Raw genomic sequence first — 21,571 nt, 5'->3', positions numbered from 1 at the left:
TTAAATAATTATGAGTGTTATGAGGAAGATCTTTCATTCTCTCCACATCAAATCACTTGAGATGAAAAAACTACCCTTCATAAAGTTTCCAAAAAAATCAGACCAAAAAAGAAAAAATATGGAAACTCCCAAGTTAAGAAGCTTCGTGCCAGATATGCACCAATGAATGAGTTAGAAAGAATAACATATCTGGAAACTCCCAAGTTAAAAAGAAAAAAACTGGAACTCTCGCTCTCTCTTAATATCTCGCTCTCTCTCTTTTACTCTTCCCTCTCTCGTTCTCTCCCAATACAAAATTATTTTTAACACATCAAATAATTATGAGTGTTATGAGGAAGGTTTTCTGAATGATAATTAAACAGACTCAATAATAATGTTAGGGCAAGGTCGAGAGTTCAAAGTTCGACGTATAAAAAATACGAAAGGGAAGGTCGAGGGTTCGAAATTCGACCTATGTAAGTCGAATTTTCAACCTTCGACTTATTTAAAAAAAAATAAAAAATAACAATATTTTTACAAATAGTTTGAAAACAATAATATTTTCCTAAATAGTTTCTATAAGGACAATATTTTTTTAATTTTCCCTAAAATATAATTGGATGAAATTTAAAATTTAAGGTTGAAATTGATTATTATTTGTTCTTTGAAAATTAAAAAGGAACACCGGTGACTTTCAAAAAGGTCAAGACAGATAAGAGCATACATCGAGATGATCCTATGCGGAAACTCACACCGAAGTTTCTGTGGTCATCTCTTTGTCATATCGCTCGTTTGTCTTCGTCTTCGACCCTTAATCGCCTGATCATTCTCAGGCCTCGACTCAATATTTTCGTTGTTCGATTCCAATTCTGCAAAACTGGAGAGGCACAACCCTTCTTCCTCCGCACCGTCGTGGCCTTCCGACGACCGCCGCCCCAATTTCAACCACCAGTTTGATCCCTATGTTCAATACCCCAATCACCATCCCGGCCCCCCTTTTGGCCAGCCCAATTATCCCCCTCAGTACCGGCCACATCCGCCACCTCCGCGCCCCGCCGCCGCCGCAGCACCAGCCTCCATTCCAACACCAGCACTCGCACCAGCCCCAGCCCCCGCCACCGCCACCTCACCAGCACCAGCAGCCGTACCAACACCAGCAGAATAACTGGAGCCAACCGGAGTTCCACATCAGACCCCGAACTACCGTCCCCAACCGCACTTTAACGGCGAGAAGAATGAGGGGTTCGGAAACGGCGGTTTGAGGCATTGTGGTAATCATAATGCAAATTTGGGGCGTAAAAGGCCTAGAAACTTTTCCAACAGAAATGTTCCTGCAGGTATTTGTTGTTTGATGAATCATGTAATGTAGAAAATATCTATTTCTTTTTTCTACGTTAATATAGAACATGAAATGTTTCTTGCTCTTCTAAACCTAATTGATCTAATTACTTCTTGTAGACGAACTTGCAATTCTCTGTTGGATTATGAACTGAACTTAAAGAGTTCTCTTTAGACTGTAAAAAATATGACTAATTTTTCTCTTTATTGGGCATTTGAAATTTCGACGTTCACGTTCCCTTTCCTTTGATTATTTCTCGGTTCTGTACGATTGCGTTAGGATTCTATTTATTTATTATTTTCTTTTTTGAACTTTTCTTCAAGTATTCCAAGATTTTTATGCAATGAAGTCGAGGTCTACTTTGAAAACATCAGAATACTCTATTAACTGTCTAACAATTAACATGAGGCACAGGGAAACTTTTAGTTCAACAACTATCTGATATTGCTTTTCTTTGGAGCAATTTTTTACTCCATAATGAATGCCACTGAGATGTTTTGTTTTGTTTGTTTTCTTCCAGATCATGCTGAGGCTAGTGGTCATGTGAAGTTGTATGTTGCCCAAGTTCCACGAACAGGAACTGAAGAAGCTGTAAGTTTTAATTTCCAGGCTTTGCCAACTCATATTACTTTGTAGGCGAAAGAGTTCTTTGGGAAGGAAGATTCATGGTCGTATATCATGGATCATGGTTCCATCTTTTGAGTTATTTTTTGGGGTTTTCATAATTTGTAGGCTTACATACAGTACATTATGTTCATTTTCTTTCATTTTGGAGTTTTGGGAAGCTTATTTACTCCTTGAGAGGGTTGTGAATATTAAGGACAACAGAAACTCCACCTATCTCCACAATGATATGATATTGTTTACTTTGGGCATAAACCCTCATGGTTTTACTTTTGGTACCACCCAAAAGGCCTCATGCCAATAGAGATAATTGTTCACACTTATATACCAATGAATATAATCATTCCCTTCCTAACCAAAATGGCGCTTTATTTGCAGTTTGCACTCCTAACAATCCTCCCTTTGAACAAAGTACCACCTTGAATCTTCCTTCATTCGTCCAATTTTGATCGCCTACGAGAGCTTGCTCCTATAAGGCCCAGTTGCAAAGCCAGATAGAGCACAATCGCAAATCATTTTTGTGGAATACACATTTGATGTTGACCACTTGTCGCACCCTTAATCTCTTCCCCATGAACAAAGATCTAATGCTCTGCCAATGAGCTCGATAGAGTTATTACTTGCTTGCCGCTCCAAGAACTTTTTGTCCAATTTTTGGATTCATCCACAAGACTCACTACTTTTGTTCGAAATCGTTGAGGATCTCGCCACACAACTAGGTTTAGATTATGACTCTGATCTCAATTGTTAAGGTCGACAAAACCTCCATCTATCTCCACAATGGTATGATATTGTCCACTTTGGGTGTAAACCCTCATGACTTTACTTTTGGTACCACCCAAAAGGCCTCACATCAATGGAGATAATTTCCGGCTACACTTATATACTCTTGATCATTCTCTTCCCTAACCAATGTGGGATATTGTTTGCACTCCTAACCTTAACTAAGTAACAATGATTGTATCATTTCACAAATTCATATGAAATGTTTCTGCGAACTTCTTCAAATCATTCAAAAGTACTCAGAAAAAGTTCTTCCATTAAAAACTTAATCAAGATTCAATAGGGAGAGTGTTTTATACTTGTTTTTGTTCTTAGTATTTTGTTTCTTACTTCAAAAGCAGACTTCTAAATGTTTGATAGTTCATGTCACTGTAATTCATTTTATTTCTCCATCGTATTGAAGTCATCTACAATTCTTAAAGTCATAATTTAGCTTTATTAACAGATATTAAATCTTTGGTTTCAGATTCGTCCTTTGTTTGAAGTACATGGAGATATTGTTGAGATTGTAATATTAAGGGATAAACTAACTGGCCAACAACAAGGTATTTTGTTCATTTTAAATTTAATTCCATTTTATTGTTCTGCTGTTTAATGGGTTGACTAGAGCATCAATATGCTCACTTTTGATCTTCATACTTTTAGTTTGGAGTACAACTATGTGGAATTGGGATGTTCTGGTTTATTTAAAATTTTCTTATAGAGAGTGTTCAGGAGTGAAAATTGAGTTTGGTCTCAGTACCTTTGTCTTTTGGAAATGGGGAAGGAGGGTACTCCTGGAGAACATATATCCGAGATATGCTCACTTTTGATCTTCATACTTTTAGTTTGGAGTACGACTATGTGGAATTGGGATGTTCTGGTTTATTTAAAATTTTCTTACACGGAGTGTTCAGGAGTGAAAATTGAGTTTGGTCTCAGTACCTTTGTCTTTTGGAAATGGGGAAGGAGGGTACTCCTGGAGAACATATATCCGAGATAATGCTATAGAAGCCGCCAAAAAAGACCCATAATGGATTTTGCCCCACTTTTTTCAAACTTAAAAATTGTTGCCCTTCTGTTCCCTTATCATTAGCCAACATTACCAAAATAACTTTAATTTTGTTTGCCCTCTTCCTTTTCCTGATTTTCTCCTTTCTCCACTTTTTCCCCTCCCTATTCCTTTCCAGTCGCGATTGCAAGCTAGAGAGGTTGTTGGCTCATTGGAAAAGGAATGGAGTGGTTGTTGGAACATCGGATGTGTGCTTTTCGCCGAAAAGAGGCGAGTGAATGAGAGCAAGAGAACGAAGAGATTGAGAGAGAGGAGAACAAGAGTGAGAGATTAGAGTGAGACTGTGAGAGTGAGAGGAGATCGAGAGAGAGAGAGGGGACCAAGAGTGATAGGGAAAATTGAGAGAGGAGCAAGACAGCGAGAGCGAGAGGCCCAATCTGTGTGTGTGATGCCCGATTCAGTAATTTCACATGGATATGATTTAAGCCAAAGGACAAATATCTTAAAATTTAGAAAGTAGGTGAAATCTCATTTCACTCAATATTTTGGTCATCTGTACGATTATCCAAACATCCTGACGAGTACTATGAGTTGATTTCAAAGTGGAGCATCCCCTTGTCAAGGCAACCTCTAATTTATCGAATTGTTGTCATATTCCTTCTCAATTTCTCAAAAACACTTGTCAACTCTTACACACTATTAACATCATCTCTGCCTTTTTTATTATTTTTTTTCTATGGCGCTGTTATTTCAAGTTGACTTTGTCATGCTTCTTTTACAGATATCATCTTTAATTGAAGTTCAATGACTGAAATGTCATTTCTAAATAACAGCTTTGATATATATGTATAATCTTTATTGTTAGGATCCAAACGGATTCTGGTTACTGCATCTGTCTTTGTATGCTGTCATTCTTAAGAATAATATTAAAGCAGATCTATGATTTCCTCTTCAGGTAGTTGTTTTGTGAAATACTCTACCTCCGTTGAAGCAGACAGGGCAATCAGAGCTTTGGACAACCAGTATACTTTTCCTGGAGTGAGTTATGAAGCACTTTTGCTCTGATTTTGAAAGTTTGTTTCATATCAAAATTAAATGACTAACAAGTCACTTGTACTGTTTCTGATAATATTTAGGTAACTCAATTGATGTCATAATGACTTTTCTCATTATTCTTTTAAAAAAAGATGACTTTTCTTATTATTCTTTTTATAACAGGAACTGACTCCTATCAATGTGAAATATGCTGACAGTGAAAAGGACCGCATCGGTAAGTTTCTGGCATTTCTGACTTCCTGTTGCAAAACTTTGACGTATTTCTCCTTTATGTATGCTGTATTGTTTGCATCATAGCAAGGCTATTTCACTTTGCAAAGCAGTAGTTGAGCATTGTTTTCTACTGCATTTTTGCATTCTATGTTTTGAGCTTTGCACGACCAAGGTGCATATCATTCTGATTTTTTCCCATAAGGGGGAGCCCCTTGATCAATAATCTCATTACTTTGCCCTTTTCAAATTTTTTATTTTTATGTTTTATGTAGGAGTACTTGAAAAATTGTATGTTGGTAGCTTGAATAAAAATACTACAAAAAGGGAAATTGAGGAGGTAAGTAAGCAATATTCTTCACATTCACACAGCATTGAGTTATTTTCTTAAAAGAAACATTGCACTTTTAGTTTAATTTGAATACTTGAACAATTTTGTCTTCTGAGGTGTTGGAAAGTCATCGAAAGATTAGCCACCACAAACTTTTGTTAACTACATTAGTGGAAAGATGACGGAAATTTTTAAATTAATTATATATTGTTCTTAAAGGTGTAGTGTGAGACTTCGCATTCTCTTTTTTGGATAAATGGTATAGTAGTTACTTAACCTCAAGATTAGTAGTTTTCTAAAAATTGACTAACCTAATTAAACATTCAATTTATTAATTTAAACAAATAATTGAAAAAAATAATCCACATAATTATACACATTAGTAAAAGACCATCCTTCTTCTTTCCTTTGGACTTTCCCCCATGGTTGGGTAAGCCATAGGATTAAATTATTTTGAGTTCATGCATTCAAATCATGGTGGTTGCCTACTAGGATAATAATTAATTGGGGTGTTTCATAATGGCCACTCATGTTTCTTCAGAATTAGGGTTGCCTCTAGGTGTTCATGAACTGGTTCGGATCTTCTCATTATCCTCCCTCAGTGTGGATTTGATTTAAGTTTTGGTTATTGTGTGTTGTGCGACTTTTGAAGATGTCGTGCGTGTTATTGGAGGGTGCAAAAAGATTTTGCAGGACTAGGGAAAACGATTATTATATGTTATTTTGTTCACTGCTATAAAGCTTATGGATGATAGTTTGAGGAAACCACCGAATAAATGAAGCCAGAAAAGTAGGGTTTTTTTTTTTTTTTTTTAAATTTTTAGCTTTTAGCTTTTATTTGTGTTATTTATTAATATTTTCCATTTATTCAATTAAGAACCTTAAGAACCTTTTGTGAACGTTTCATCCGTCAGGTATTCTCACCTTATGGTTTTGTTGAGGATATTTATATCATACGTGATGACCTGAAGCAAAGCCGAGGTATGTAAAATTATCTGCTTGCAGCATAACTAAGAAATTCTATGATCCTTCTATTAAAGTTTATTGAGGAAGATTTTAGATAGTTTATTGTACTTAACATGAAGGTTTGTCTCAAAAGCTATTAATTTTCAATTTACTGCATTGAACCCAGTCAAGCCTATCCATAATTTCTTTGTCACGTGTGTCATGGAACTTGCATAGGATGACATCATGAGCAGATCATTGTAGAGTAAAATCTCTATTCTGATGGATAAGTTACTTATAGTTTCATCTTGTGTCAGAAAATCAGTTAGAATTGAAACATTATTTCTAACATCTAGCATCACTGTTTTATGGACCAGTTATTTAGGCTTTTAATTTCTTCTCTCCATTGTAATTGGCAAAGTTAACTTCAATTCTGGTTCAGTATCTCAATTTATGCTTCTGATTTTGATGCTCATGCTCTTGTGAAGGATCTGCCTTTGTTAAGTATGCTCGTAGAGATATGGCACTGGCAGCAATCAAAGCATTGAATGGAAATTTTACGATGAGAGTAGGGCTTGTCTATATAATCCCATCTACGCTCTGTGTGCTATAGGTGTAAATTACTCTTGTAAGCTTAACATTGATTTCATGTTTCTGCGTTGCTAGGGTTGTGATCAGCCGTTGATTGTTCGTCTGGCAGACCCTAAGAAACCCAGGATTGGTGAACAAAGGTTTGGCCTCCTAATACATTACTATTTTCTTATATATATTCTCTATATGAAGAAGTGCAGTCCCTTGTTACTGATTTCTTATCTGTCGTCCTTAGTCGTCTTGCTTCTTGCATCACTGAATAACTACTGTCTTTAAATCTGTAGAGACCCCCGAGGCTGTGATAGTGTACATTATATAATCAGTATTTTTTAAAACGGAAGGTGCGATAAAGCGCAATTTTTCGGGCTCAAGTGCAAGACGGAGAAAAGCGTGGGCTTTTTTTTTGAGGCCTAATATATATAAAAGTACTACATTAAGAAAAGAAAACATACTTGAAGTGGAAATATGAAAAAATAGGACCTCGAAATATAAGAATTTTTGCATTTAGGCTTAGTAAATTTGATTTTTTTTAGTTAATAAAGAGGGGAAAAAACCAAATTATTACTATTTTTTTAAAAAATAATGAAAAATCCCCAAGGCTTTTCAAGGCAAGGTGCCAGACCTGCACCTCAGCCTAGGCGCGCCAAGGCATGCGCCTGGTAGGGCTTTTTAAAACACTGTATATATAATGTGTGTGTGTGAGAGAGAGAGCATGCAAGGAAATGTGAGAGCCAACTCCTATGAATCCTTGTATGCCTCCCTCACCCTACCCCCACGTTTGCTTCCTCTCAACTTGAAGGTTCATTTCTTTCAGAAAAATGGGAACTACCGATGATATCCCCTGTTTCCCTGTTTGAAAGTGATGAACCCTCTAGATGGATATCTGTTGAATTTGAACTACTGTGATGTGAGCTAACAATAATTAGTTTTTATATTGCAGGCCATTAGGCATCTATGTTTTATTATTATAAAAAAAAAAAAAAAAATAGGCATCTATGTTTCATAAATGTGATGGTCAAACATTTTGACTGTACATACATTTGCGTGATAACAGATATAGTATAGGTTGTTTTCTTCTTATTTTCTTATTGGTTGTGTAAATATTCATTCGTTAAATATATCTCTCTCTACACAGAAGCAACAATGTATCAGGGAGCCCGAGATTTGGTCATCCTCCTCATCCGTTTAGGTATAGTGTATTTATTGTTTCTTTTTGTCTAATTTTATAACGTAAACTGTTTTCTTAATGGTTTAACCTTTTCTAGACCTGAACCTCCTCTTGTTCCTCCTGCTGGAGGATGTTTTCCCAATAATCAATACCCCGGACAACAAAATTCTTTATGTTTAGGACCACCAAGGAATGCTTCCCAAGTGGCATCCCATGCCCCTTTTGCTCCTAATACCACACAGAAACCCTCCCCTCAAATACAGGAATCCTCATCATCTTTTGCTCAAATGTCATCACAACCAATGAGGTCAACGCAGCAAATTTGTCAGCCTTCTACACAGACTGATTTTTCTAAGATGCAGAATCAGGTGCTTTGTCAACAGCCCTGGCAAGATTCACATCAGCAGCAAAATTTAAAGGTCCATGAGAATACGGTATGATCTGAATTATAGAATCCTTGTAATAGCTGTTAAATTACATTAAAGTAAAAGATTATGTCATGATTGGCATCCTAATTCTATTCCAGGAGCAATAAAACAAAATTTGAAACTTGACTGTGGGGACAATTACTAAAGAGATCATTTAATGTCACATTGTCATGGTAACTTTGTCTTTTATGTCTTTGTGCAGCCTCCTGCTGCACGTGGTGTTCAAACCTTTAGTGGTACTCCCAACTCGCCTGTGGGGCGTCCATGCTCTCAGGTAGAAGTTACTTTGGAGTGTGACTGGAGTGAACACACCTGCCCAGACGGTTTCAAATACTATTATAACTGTGTCACCTATGAAAGCTTGGTAAGCTTTATGTCTTCCTTCATCCGTCTTGCCGCAACTGTTTCCAATTTTGTGATGCAATTTATGATAGATACCTTCCAAAATTGGTCCTTAGTGGGAGAAGCCAGAGGAGTTTGCCTTGTTTGAGCAACAACTAAAGCAGGAAAAGCTTAAAAAATCGAACCATCAGCTTCATTCTTCATTAGCAGGTCTCTCTTCTCCAGAAGTGCCGCCTCAGCCAAATCTCTTCAGTCAAAAACTCGAAGTCCAATTTTCCTCAGCTGTACGAGTTAGTATTCATTCGTACATATTCATATATGTATATCTTCTCTTGGATTCACTATATCTTTTCCTGTTATATTTTTGTTAAGCCATGCAATTATATAAGGTTGATGCTAGGTGGTAGTGGTACATAAAATTACTACTCGTATACTGTACATAAACCGTGTTTGAGAGTAATTTTGAAATGGGTAAAATCACTTTTATCCTCAAAATTAATTTTGATGGTATGAAATTTGCTTTTAAAAGTGTGCAATCGTACTAAATTGATTTCAAAGAATTTAAAATGTGTTTTGAAGTGATTTTAATTTTAAAAGCACTCTCAAACAAGTTAAAGCATTCCTGAACAAGCCAAATAACACTGCTTGAGAATTCGAGTTCCAGATTTCAGTTCTCACTAATTCTTTAACATGTTCAAATTCTGCAGGAGTTGGATTGTATGCGACTTCAATCAAAACCAAGCCCTGTTGTTAGTCCAGCCTGTGTTTAACAATGTTGTCTTAAGTTGTTATTAGGAAGGTTATTTAAGATATTTTGAAGTTTACCGGCAACTAACATTGAGCCTTTAATGTCTAGTCAGTACAGTGTGATTTAGGATGGTAACAAAGACTACATGTTAGCTGTTCGATTCATAACCAAGACGATTTTAAATTGCTTGTGTAAAGCTGATGTACTGTATAGTCTATTGGGTATCTCAATGGCGCTGTACCTGTTGGTGTATTTATATGTATATGAAAGAATAGGGCTGAGCTTGCATGTGCTTCGATGGAGTTGCTGCTCTAAACGGTAATTAATGTTGTTATTAATGCTTTAGAAACTGTAGTTCTACCTCCTGTAATCCATTCAATACTTGATTAACACATAGATGCCACTAGGTTCCTTATTATTTTATTTTAATTTTCCGGTTTTATGTTTGTTTTGTAATTGACTTTGAATATGTCCGAAGTTATTTTGGTTAGTGATAAGGTTCTCATTATAGTTCAAAATTATTTTCAGGGATTCTTCTTGGATGAGAAATCAGCTTTAAGGAGATCAGGGATTAAGTGTGCTATTGAGACTTGATAAAGGAAATTTATTAGTTTATCTTGTATCTTTTTTTGTTAATAGAGTATTTTGTAGTTGATCCTTGATTTTATTTGTTACGTTTTTCTATCTTCTAGACACTTTGAACTTTATAACTTCATCTTCTTTGAAGAATTATAAAGGGGTTCAAAGATATTACCATCGTATGTACGTGGAAGGGTTCAAATGTTAGATCTTTGGTCGAAGTACACACTATGAAGAAGCATTCAAACATTGGATTTATTAATCAGGTGAGATATGTTTAGGTTGATATGATATGTACCTTTTTCACTAGACAGGTCTGGTGTTCTTATTGATTGCAATAAAGATTAACTTGGCTAATCTGAATTGAATAATTGGATTTTTATTTTTTATTTTATTTTATTATTATTATTATTTTTTTTTTTTTTATGTATTCACTTTATTTATTGGTTGAGTGACTGTTTGCTGGTTTGCAGGTGCCTCTATTATTATTGTTTTTGTAGACAGACAATTGGATATGGAGATTGGTTCCCCATCAACTGTTTATTTGACACCATTTTTTTGTGAAAATATTTAAGGTCATTTAATTATTGAATACTTGGTACCACTTATACATTCACTTGATCCCTTAAATATTGAATACTTGGTACCACTTTTACATTCACTTAATCTATATGATCATACTTTATGATGGGGAATTTTCAAAAATTGAAAAATAAGAAAAATTATTTATATAAAATAGTAAAATTTAATCTCTTTTATAAGGTTAATAGAAGTTTATCAGTATTTATTAGTAATAGAAATTGATAAAAGTTTATCATTGATATTATGTGATAGACGTCGATAGAAGTCTATTATTAATATTATGTGATAGACACTAATAGAAGTTTATCAGTGTCTATTAATATATATATATATATATATAATATATATTTAATATATATATTTTGTAATTTCTAGTTTGATATTTTTTCTATTTGTAAATTTTTCTTTTATAATCTTAGGCATTTCTTTTTAGAAAAATGAATTTATTACACCACATGGGCAGATGAAGAACAATCCTTGATAGAGATGTTTGGCTTTGCTCAATAGAGATTGAGACGAAGATTACATTCCCTATCATTGTTCTTAGTTCCCACCCTATTTATTATTATTATTATTGTTAAAAATATATATATAAACACAGACACACAAACAGGCGCACATGTATATATATTTGAATCACTTTACACTCTAATGTATAGGTAATTATATTGAAAGAATAATTTGATATGCATGTTTGAATCATTTTAAGACTCATATTATGGATAATTAAATAACTTAACATGAATTTATTTTATTTTACTTCACTTGAGAAGTTTAAGAAGGAATAAATAAAGATTCATAAAGAAACATTTAAATGAGGATTCGAAATAAATATTTAATTGAATATTTTTTTTCTTCAAATGTAAATTTATTACTTTTTGCTTAAAAATAATTTCATTAAAGTTTTCTTAAAAAATTAAATGAGAAATAATTTTTCACAAAATTAATCGAAGAATTTATGGAGATATAGAATGAAATGAGAGGTAAAGGTGATGAGAATTTGAGGAGGAAGTCATCTCCATCCCCACACTTGCTCATGGACATTTCTATAGACTCTCACACTTGTAATGTAATTTAAAACTTACTCGTAACACTAAACAAGAGTGTAAAGACTTAGAAACAACACAACAGTTGAGAAATACAATCGTTCTCTCTACTTTGCTTTCATCATTTCTTCTTCGTGTTACTCTTGTTAAGAGTGTTTTGTTTTATAACAATCACGACTGATTGAGATTTAATTCTTTGTTCCAATTTTCCTTACACATAAAACGAACAGATAACTAAAAAAAGATTCAAGAAAAGTAAAATAAAAAGATAGTGTATGTAAGTGTAATTAATGAAAATATATTGTATGAGTTTTGAAGTTTCTTTCGACGCCTCCATTTCAGGCTAAATTTATGGATTTTTTATTTGTAGTACAACATCAACAATAAAAAGAATATTCCACTTTTTGTATTGCATGGAAATGTACCAAATCCCAATGTTTTCATCCATTCAAAATCAAAATACTTAGGTGAATCGCGAGAATATCTATCTTTGTATATCTTATCATAATTTGACATGTAGTAAATTATTCTTATTTATTATTTAAAATATTTTAATTACTTTTTTGTGTGAGTAAAGGAGAATGAAGCATAGAGAAGATGCACCCAAATATTACCCAATTCAAAATCTCTCATCTCTAAATCTATAAACTCTAATCTCCCATCCACAAACTTCGAAACTATTGTTTATTTTCTTATCTTACCTCCAAAAATCCAAACTTTTATCTCAAAACCCATTTGCGGGTGATGATTTTTCTTATCATTGGAAAACATATTTCGAAGTGATGTTAAAATTTTTACCAATTTAAAAATCACTTTCGAATATGCCATAGATTCTTCACATCTCAATCAAACCCTCCCTTTCTCTTTCCACTATGTTTGCATATTCCCATCTGTCCCCATCATTCAATGAACCAAACCCACAAAAGAAACAGGATCTTGCAATGCTTGATAGGCCTATATTAGTCAATTCCTGTACACAGATATTATTCTTTCTTCCATATTTGGTATCATCCCACACCATATTCATTATCAATCCCAAACCATTAACAGAGTCTAACCATTACGCATCATCGACCTTTGACATGAAAGCCAATGTCTTAATTATTTACTGAGCTAGATTCAAATTGGCCATTTGCGTACAACATACTTCTCTTCATGTTAAAAAACAGACATATTTCTAAACCATCATAGGTTGATTAAGTTGGTAAAAATGGGATTTGATATAACAAAAGGGTTTAAAGGAAATAATTTTAATTTATAGTAAACCACCTCTCTAAAATTCAATAATAAGTAAATTTTCTTAACAATCAAGTGTTGTTGTTGAATCACCTAATGCCCACGAGTCGAACCAAACATTCATATATATAGTCTTTTTAATATGTTTCAATATCTAAACCTAATTAAGTTCATTAACCATTTAAAATTATATGTCAATTCAAACATAAGACATTTTTATCTTTTCTGAAGTTGAAGATTCAATCTTCTATCTCACATTTTTTAAAAAACATATGATATTGAAGGACTAAACATATTATTTCACTCAAATTACATAAACAAATTTGTTTCTTTAGGTGTCGTTTGATAACTATTTGAATTTTGAAAACTATATGCTTGTTTTTCATAATTTTTTTACATTGATTTCCATATTTCTTTAACATTTAAATTCTAAAACCTCAAACAAGTTTTAAATAACATTTTTTCCCCTGATCATCAAAACTTAGCATAGAAGTAAATAATGAAAAAAAAAAAAAAAATAGAACTCATAGGTAAAAGTGTCCTTCCATTTTTAATACCGGAAAATTTCAACCTTTGCCTCCATTTTTGTTAACAATCAATCGCAATATTCTCTGCCTAGGAAGAAAAAAAACAAAGATATGGGCCAAAAGAGAGAGATCAGAGAGATCATTTAATGGAACCAACAAAACCTCTCTTACCCATTTTCTCTTTCTTCTGTCACACAATCTTCTCACTCTCTCTCTCTCTCACCTCATTAACCCAAAAAATAAAAAACAGGGTATTGTATCAACTTACAAGAATGAAACCAAAATCAAACCGACGTAAAATCTATACTATTAACTTTAAGAATAAAAGTTTGATTTTTAGATGATTAAAAAAACACAGATTATAAAAGGATTCGTACAGTGAAATACATATGAAAAACACAAAGATTATAACATTGAAAGATTAGTAAAATGTAAATGAAAAGTCAAATACTTTTTTTTAAAGATGAGTCAAAATGAGCATGATAACTCAATTAATACAGGACATAGATAGACTATCAATTTCGAAATCAGAAATTCAACGTAAAAAGAGAAGATGAGATCATCATCAATCAAACTTTGTCAGCAAGAAAATTCAACCTCATAATCATGAATGGATTTTCTTTGTGTTCATCTAACATCTTCTATGAACAACACAAGTCAGTTCTCTGGGCTAAAATTCAAACTAAACACAAGTTTTTCAACTTAAACTAATATAATTTTATATCTATATATCTATATATTGTAATGGCTAATGATATAGTATATTTTTACTCCTGTTTCAGCATGTGGGGAGGAACAACATCTTGAAGCAGCCCATGGTCTACAAGAAATGTAGCTTTTGGGTTGCAAAACCGTTTCTCCTGGAGGATTCCAGCCGCGTTCGCTGCTCCGATGTGGTTGCTTCGGTTGTAATTAACGGCTAAATTTTGGGGAGTAGCGTAGGTCGAATTTTGAAAGTATTGATGAGACCATGCTGGAATAATGTCACCATTTGTTTCGACTATTACAAAAGAAATATCAACAAATCATTTTAATTGATGTGATTTGAAATTTTAATAATTGTTTCAAGAGTGCATAACTTTTTGTTTGAATTTTAACATTTTTTCAGAACTTTCTAGCTCTTTAATCACAATCTTTTCTTGGTTACTATTTTATTTTATTTTTTTTGTTTTTATAAAAGTGTTTGTTTTCTAGTAATGTAATGTCCCAGCTATTTCTTTATATAAAAAACAAGTTGTTGACAACTATTTTTAAAAATTTTTAAAATTTGATTTTGATTTTAAAAATATTCCTATAATATAGACCATGGTTATACGTTTAATTTATAATTTGTTTTATAAGATAAATAAGTTGATGACACGTCGTTTTCAATTGAACTAATGTCTCTTTCCGAACCCCTACTCTCCATATTAATTTGCTAGTTTATTGATGGCTAGTTTATGGTTGGGATAGTAACAACCACTTTTTTTAAAAAAATTAGATGCTAAAATATAAATATTTTGAAAAATGAACCTACAAATATAAAAATGAATATTTTAAAAGTATAAGAAGTAGGTATAGAAATGTTAAAAGAACACAAAAATAAATAAATAAATAAACCTTAAAAATCCCGCTTGCGAAATTCAATCATTTTAATTTGAAAAATGGTTCATTCATCGTAGATTTAAAATCACTCAAAATGATAAGAAGCAAACCGACCATGAGGATTGTTGCTAGCTTTGAGCCACGGCATGGCTGCAACGCCAACACACCTTCCGCCTGGGCCACCGGTGGAGGGCGGAGGTGGAATAGCGACGGCTAGGGCGGACCGGGATAGGATCGGGCTTGGGTGAGTGTGTTGGCCTTCGTAGGTGGTCACCACGACGGTTGGATCAGCAAAAGATCGTTCAACTCTCTTCTTTACATTACAAGCTGCACTTGTGCAACGGTAATAGCTCCTAAAGAAGATAGAAAGGGAAAAAAACCATATAAAAATATTCAAAGTCAAAACATTTTTCTAAAAAGTAAAGGGAGAGTTATACTATCATTCAATATTCATCATCCCAAACTTACAAATTTCAATTGAAAAAAAAAAGAGAAATTAAACAATACTCATTCTAAGTTAATTAAAAGATTAATTACATTTCTTATTAAGTCTTAGGATTAAATAGGCTCTAAATTTTTACTATTGTGTCTATTTAGTTCTAGACCTTATAAACCTATTATTAATAGGTCCTAAAACCTCAATTTGATATATTTTTTTAAAAATTACAAATCTTCTAGAGACAAAATTAAAAGTTTATATTTTCAATGGTCATAAAATTTTAATATATATACATACACTAATTTTAAAAATTTTAATTTTGTTAGAATGATTATATATAAAAGTGAAAGTTTTAAGACCTATAAAACACAAATTGAAAGTTTAAGTATCGTTTGATAACCATTTGGTTTTTTGCTTTTTGTTTTAAAAAATTATACTTGTTTTCTCTCCATTTCTTGCCATGGTTATCATCTTTTCTAAATAAAAGAGTTGAATTCATAGTTAAATTACAAAAATAAAAGTAGGGTTTTAAAGACTAGTTTTAAAAACTATCATTTTTAGTTTTTAAAACTTTGCTTAGTTTTTTAAAACATCAGCATAAAGTAGTTAATAAAGGAAGAAAATCTAAAGGTAATTGAGGTGTTTATAGATTTAATTTTAGAAAATGAAATGGTTATTTAATGAGACCCTAAAATCGTAATAGATACTTTATGTAAATATACAAATGTGATAGACTGCATTTAATTTCATACTTTCATTTTCCTTTCCCTTACATACAAAATAAAAAATTAAAAAAAAAAATATTTGTGTTGACAATTTTGATCGGACAATTGTTTGAACTACACAAAAATAGATAAGTCTCAAAAACACTATGTTAGTATTTAAGAAAGAGAAAGGGAAATGAAGAAATGGTTTAAAGAAGGATTAAAAGGTAATTAAGATTGAAAAGGGAGAGGGAAAAGAAAAAAGAAAAGTAAAATAGTAAAAAAGGAAGAGAAGAATACCTAGGAAAAGGGCTGTTTTTGACAGCTTTTTGGCCGTACTTTCTCCATCGATACCCATCTTCTAGATGATCAACTTCACTCTTTGTCATGAATGCAAATCTGGCTTCCTTCTCTTTCTTCTCCTTCCTCTTTTTCACTTTCAATCTTTTTACATTATCATTCCAACCCAACCAACTCATTAGCTTTATTTACTCAATCCCATTTCATTTTAACTTAATTTCAATTCAATCACAAAACTTAGGAAAAACAAATATATCATATAAGAGGGTATCAAACACAAAACACATCTACCTTCAAATCATTCCCATAACATAACCCCAAAAACATTTGTTCTGTCTAATTAGGGGGGAAAATGTTCCTAAAAGTATAAGGTTGAACATAATTTTCAAATAGTTAAAACACACTGTATTCTCAATTCCAAATCTCAAAGGTTTGTGGTTCAACTCATAGCACAAAATCCAACAAAAAGTCATAAATGCAAACACAAAGACAAAGTGTTAGGTGGATAACTTGAACAAGTTTCCTTTTTTCTTATTAATAAAATAAAATTTTATATATATTAAAATTTTAAAAACCCATTTTCAGGACGGATCTGATGAAAACAATAATGAAAAAAAAAAGTTTTTTTTTTTTTTTTTAAGATATTAAATGAAAAGAAGAAGAGGGAGAAAAAAAAAACTAACTGTTTAGTGGTGGGGTTGAGTTGTTGTTGTTGTTGTGGGTCGTCGTCGTTAACAGCGTCGCTAGAGGCGGAGGAGACGGAGGAGGAGCAATTGGGGGTGGCCGGAGGATTAAAAACCTCAGAACAATAATCCTTAAATTCACAGTTATTATTAAGACCAAGCAACTCCATGAACCCAACAGAGCATTTTTCACCGTCAGAAAAATCAAAGAATCCATTTGGTATCACGTTATCGGAAAATGGGAAATCTCCACCACCATCGCCGCCGCCGCCACCGCCGTCGCTGCTTGTGCTAGTGTCTTCGAGCTTTACAATCCCTTCCTTCTTCTTCTCGTCGTCCATGGGCGATGCTCTGCTATGGCGTTTGTTGATTGAATTTGTTTTTGTTTTTTTTTTTTTTTTTTGTTAATTTGTATGTCTAAAAACTTAAAGTATCAGAGAGAGAGAGAGAGAGAGAGAGAGAGAGGGTATGAGAGTTTAGAGTTATAAGATGGTGTGTTGTTGTGAAGAAGAAAGAGGAAGAGAAAAGGGGGAGAAAATGAAGGGTAGGGAAGTGAGTGGGAATTTGTAGGTCATCGGTTCGTACGGATATGACAGAGTCGGTGAAACTTAAAACTTACCATGCCACCTATTTTCTCTTTTTTCCCACTCATTCAATTACAACTCTCCACACTAAACATTTCTTTAAAAAATATATTTTTTTCGAAAGTATCATAAATGTCCTTATACTTACGAGAAAGCTACCTGATTAGTGGAAGAATCCGTGATTATAGTGAATTATTATAATTTGTGTTCTAAAAGTCAGTATTTAGAAGGTATATTATTTAAGTTTTAATAGAAAATAGTAAATATCGTAATAAAAAGAAAGAGAGAGGATGAGTGGTAGGAAATAGTAAATATATAGTAACAAATAGTAAGCTACGACAAAAGAAAAAGAATATCAGGAAGCCATAATTTAATTGGACAATATTTCAGGCCAACTCTCGATCCAGGGATCACTCAGGATCAGTTGAACAATAACTTGTTGTCGGGGCTATCCTTAGAAGTGGGGTTGACACGATTTGGTGCATAGTTTCGTCATGAGATGGAGAAGTGCATTGAAAATGGTTGGACCTCAAAAGGGTTTGGCTTGTAAACCTAACAACCCCTACCAAGTCTGAATTAAGCTTCGCGACGAGGTGGCTTAGAGTTTGAAGGGGAGATGTACTCCCAAGATAGGTTCCAAGAATTAAAAATCCGCGATAAAAAGCCCGAAAAATCATGAACCTTTATTTGGGAGTGGGGGTTAACGTTGTGGGTGGATTATAGAATCAAGGGTAAAAATGGTCAACGAACAACAAACGAAGGAGAGTAGAGCAACCCCAAAAGAGAGATGGGCTTGGTCGACCTTGGCCAAGTACAGACCGAGCCTAATCAATAATGAACCAGAGACGATGAGCCCAACATAAGCTTAGACAGAAAGGGATGAAACCCTAAAAGCACTAGGTAAGAATGTAGGGATGGTCGGCCTCAGCTCGAAGGGAATCCATGAGTAGTCGCCCTAGTTGAAAACCCTAGTCAGCTAAGGAATAAGAGAAGGGTCAAAACCTATAAATAAGGCAAAGAAGATCATAAAAGGACAAGTAAGTTCTCCAACCAATATTACCTTATTTTCTTTCCAACCTTCTAGCATCGGAGTGCCCGTGGCTTACATTAGTGTCCAGGTTTCTCTTTTCTTGCAGACGAGTAGGGGTGTTCAAATAACCCGACAACCCGAAAACCCGAACAACTCGAACTACTTAACCCAAAATGTAAGGGTTGGGTTGAGTTAAATTTTTTCTATTTTTGTTGGGTTGGGTTGAGTCATGGGTTGGCTAAAAAAAATTTGGATCGACCCAACCCAACCCGAATTTTATATATTAAATAAAATATGTTTTATATATATATATATTTCTTTTTGTTAAAATTTGATTATTTTATATTGATAATTTGTGAATTTTAAATATTTTATTTTAAAATTATTATTACATATTTGTCTTTATTTGAGGTTTGCAATAAATATCTTATATATAATTGGTATTTAGCATTTGAATTTTATGAGATTTTAGTTATTAGTCATGTGTTGTATATAAATTTACATATTTTTAATTAAAAAGAAAAAAACAAATTATAACCCGACAATCCAACTCAACTCAACTCGAATTTTAAGGGTTGGGTTGGGTTAGAGACTTTATTTGGGTTATTTGGGTTGCCAATCCAATCAATCCGAATTTTGGGGTTGATCCAAAAAATACCCTCAACCGAACCTAACCCAACCCATGTATACCCTTATAGACGAGCTCTTTTTCCTTAAAAATATAAATTTACGGTTGTTGTCCCGTAGAGATTAGATATACTGGTTTGGTTAAAATTTGGAATCAACGAATTTGATGTTGTATAATTAAAAAAAGTGAATAATTTTAATAAATAGACAGAAAATTAGGATATACCAAACGGGTCAAAAGTACATGTGAATTACTGGACCGGCAACCGGCTGATATGCGAAGTGTGAAGACGTTTTATCTTGTTCTTTACACGTGCGATACAACAGGCTGAAAGTAGCTCATAAAGACCCCGCACGTGCATTCAGATCAGTAAATAAATAAATTTCTTTTCGGAAATGTGGGGAAAATTTTCTTCATCTCTTTTCACTTTCACTTTTATGATTTTTCTTTTAATTTTATTTAATTCATTTCTTTGCATTCAAATTGAGTTCACACTCAAAAGCAACCTATACTTTATAAAGGAGAGTATACAATTACATTAAATTATTTTTAATATACTTTAAGGTTCAATTAGCTAGAGATGAGAGTTAAATTGTACCCCTCATGTAACCATTATTTTTTAAACCATTTTAAATGTGTCTGACTTAATCAATATAAAATTGAAATTCTAAATTTTATTACTATGATATCAAAAAGATTTATTAGACACAAAATAAAAATTTTAGAAATTACTATAAATATTTAAACATTTAAAAACTAAACTTGTAAATGTATTGATATATAATATTTAATTAAAATAATATTTGTATATGTATATTTGTGCGAAAAATTAAAGTTTTTTCCGAAGCGTGCAGGAAAATAAATTCGAACTATCACTTTACTATACTATATTAAAACAACATGGGATGTTTGTTTCAAGGATTGAAATTGGATGAGTTAGACATCTTAAGCCCAATTTTTGTTTGGGACATGGATTTAGGAAGCCTGGCTTCCTTTATCATTTTCCCATGGGTTTGGATAGTGTTTACTATTTAAACCCATGGGTTATTCTTCTTCTTTTTCTTCTTTTTTTTTTTTAAATTTTCCTAATTTAATCTAGGAAGTACGTCATCCAAACTTCGGAGACCACCTTTGGCGACCATCGCGACCAACTCCGACTGCTACCCTCCGGTGACTGCCACTAGCCAACTCTAGCAGCCACCTTCGACAAACGCCGCCTGCTAACTCCACCAACCATCGCCGACCAACTCCAGTAACCACCTCTAGTGAACGCCGTTGACCAACTCCGGCTGCCACCTCCGACGACCACTACCAACCAACTCTGATCGCCACCGGCCAACCTCTGACAACCCCCATCCCCTTACACTGGTGAAATTCCGACCACCAACTCCATTAGCCATGCTTCGACTGCCGAGTTCGGCGACCGCCACCATAGACCAACCTCTGACAACCCCCCTCCCCTTACACTGGTAAAATTCCGACCACCAACTCTATTAGCCATGCTTCGACTGCTGCGTTCGGCGACCGCCACCAACCAACCTTGAAAAATATTAATAAAAATACTCTTAGTATATAACAAACTAGACAAATTTGTATATAAAAACACTTTTAAGAAAGAATTGCAATATATGTATGTTTTTTTAATGAGTTTTTATCAAAAGTGTATAATTAAAAATGAATTTTTGAAAGATATCTTTTTTCTAAGTCATTCCAAACACGTCAATATACTGTAATTATATAGTTATATCTATTTAGGTTATATGTATAGAATTATACTTGTTTAAAAGCTCTAATTTAATTTAATAACATTTTAATTTTTTTATTGGTCAATTTAACTAGCTCGAAGACTTAGAATCATTTTCTAAATGTAAAGATTTAACATATTTAAAACAACTTAGTGACCAAGTAAAAACTAAAAGTCAAAATTTATGATTTTTTATTCCTCAAATGTAATTTGAGAAGAAAAAAAGTATAATTTTTCAATGATTGAATTTAATACTAAAATACTAGTTTATTTCAATTTTAAATTAGCGTATTATGGTAAAAAAAATTTGATCATTTTTAAATTAGTTAAAGTGACAAAAGTCTATGAAATTTTATTTTAAAATCAAGTA

At 33.2% G+C, this 21,571-nt stretch overlaps 2 protein-coding genes across 2 annotated transcripts; one reads left to right on the top strand and one right to left on the bottom strand.

Annotated features, from left to right (window-relative positions):
* The first annotated feature begins 1,146 nt into the window (after positions 1-1,146).
* On the top strand, positions 1,147-10,751 carry LOC120091198 (flowering time control protein FCA-like). The gene is made up of 16 exons (XM_039049106.1): positions 1,147-1,316; positions 1,839-1,909; positions 3,192-3,270; positions 4,672-4,754; positions 4,935-4,986; positions 5,258-5,322; positions 6,228-6,294; positions 6,747-6,826; positions 6,925-6,989; positions 7,985-8,038; positions 8,115-8,451; positions 8,648-8,809; positions 8,904-9,107; positions 9,495-9,853; positions 10,064-10,380; positions 10,588-10,751. Exons 8-14 carry the CDS (start codon positions 6,779-6,781, stop codon positions 9,555-9,557), a joined length of 933 nt encoding a protein of 310 aa, XP_038905034.1. The 5' UTR covers positions 1,147-1,316; positions 1,839-1,909; positions 3,192-3,270; positions 4,672-4,754; positions 4,935-4,986; positions 5,258-5,322; positions 6,228-6,294; positions 6,747-6,778; the 3' UTR covers positions 9,558-9,853; positions 10,064-10,380; positions 10,588-10,751.
* A 3,308-nt stretch (positions 10,752-14,059) lies between these two features.
* On the bottom strand, positions 14,060-17,748 carry LOC120089860 (WRKY transcription factor 23). Its single transcript, XM_039047278.1, has 4 exons — positions 17,216-17,748; positions 16,533-16,676; positions 15,204-15,442; positions 14,060-14,505 (listed from the first exon to the last, which is right to left on the bottom strand). The coding sequence occupies exons 1-4, from the start codon at positions 17,554-17,556 to the stop codon at positions 14,273-14,275; spliced, it is 957 nt and encodes a 318-aa protein (XP_038903206.1). The 5' UTR covers positions 17,557-17,748; the 3' UTR covers positions 14,060-14,272.
* Between the last annotated feature and the right edge of the window lie 3,823 nt (positions 17,749-21,571).

This window comes from Benincasa hispida, chromosome 11, assembly GCF_009727055.1.
Source record: "Benincasa hispida cultivar B227 chromosome 11, ASM972705v1, whole genome shotgun sequence".
Classification (NCBI taxonomy): Eukaryota; Viridiplantae; Streptophyta; class Magnoliopsida; order Cucurbitales; family Cucurbitaceae; genus Benincasa; species Benincasa hispida.
Note: the sequence above shows the minus strand (reverse complement) of the source record. Positions and strands in the feature narration are given on the sequence as shown.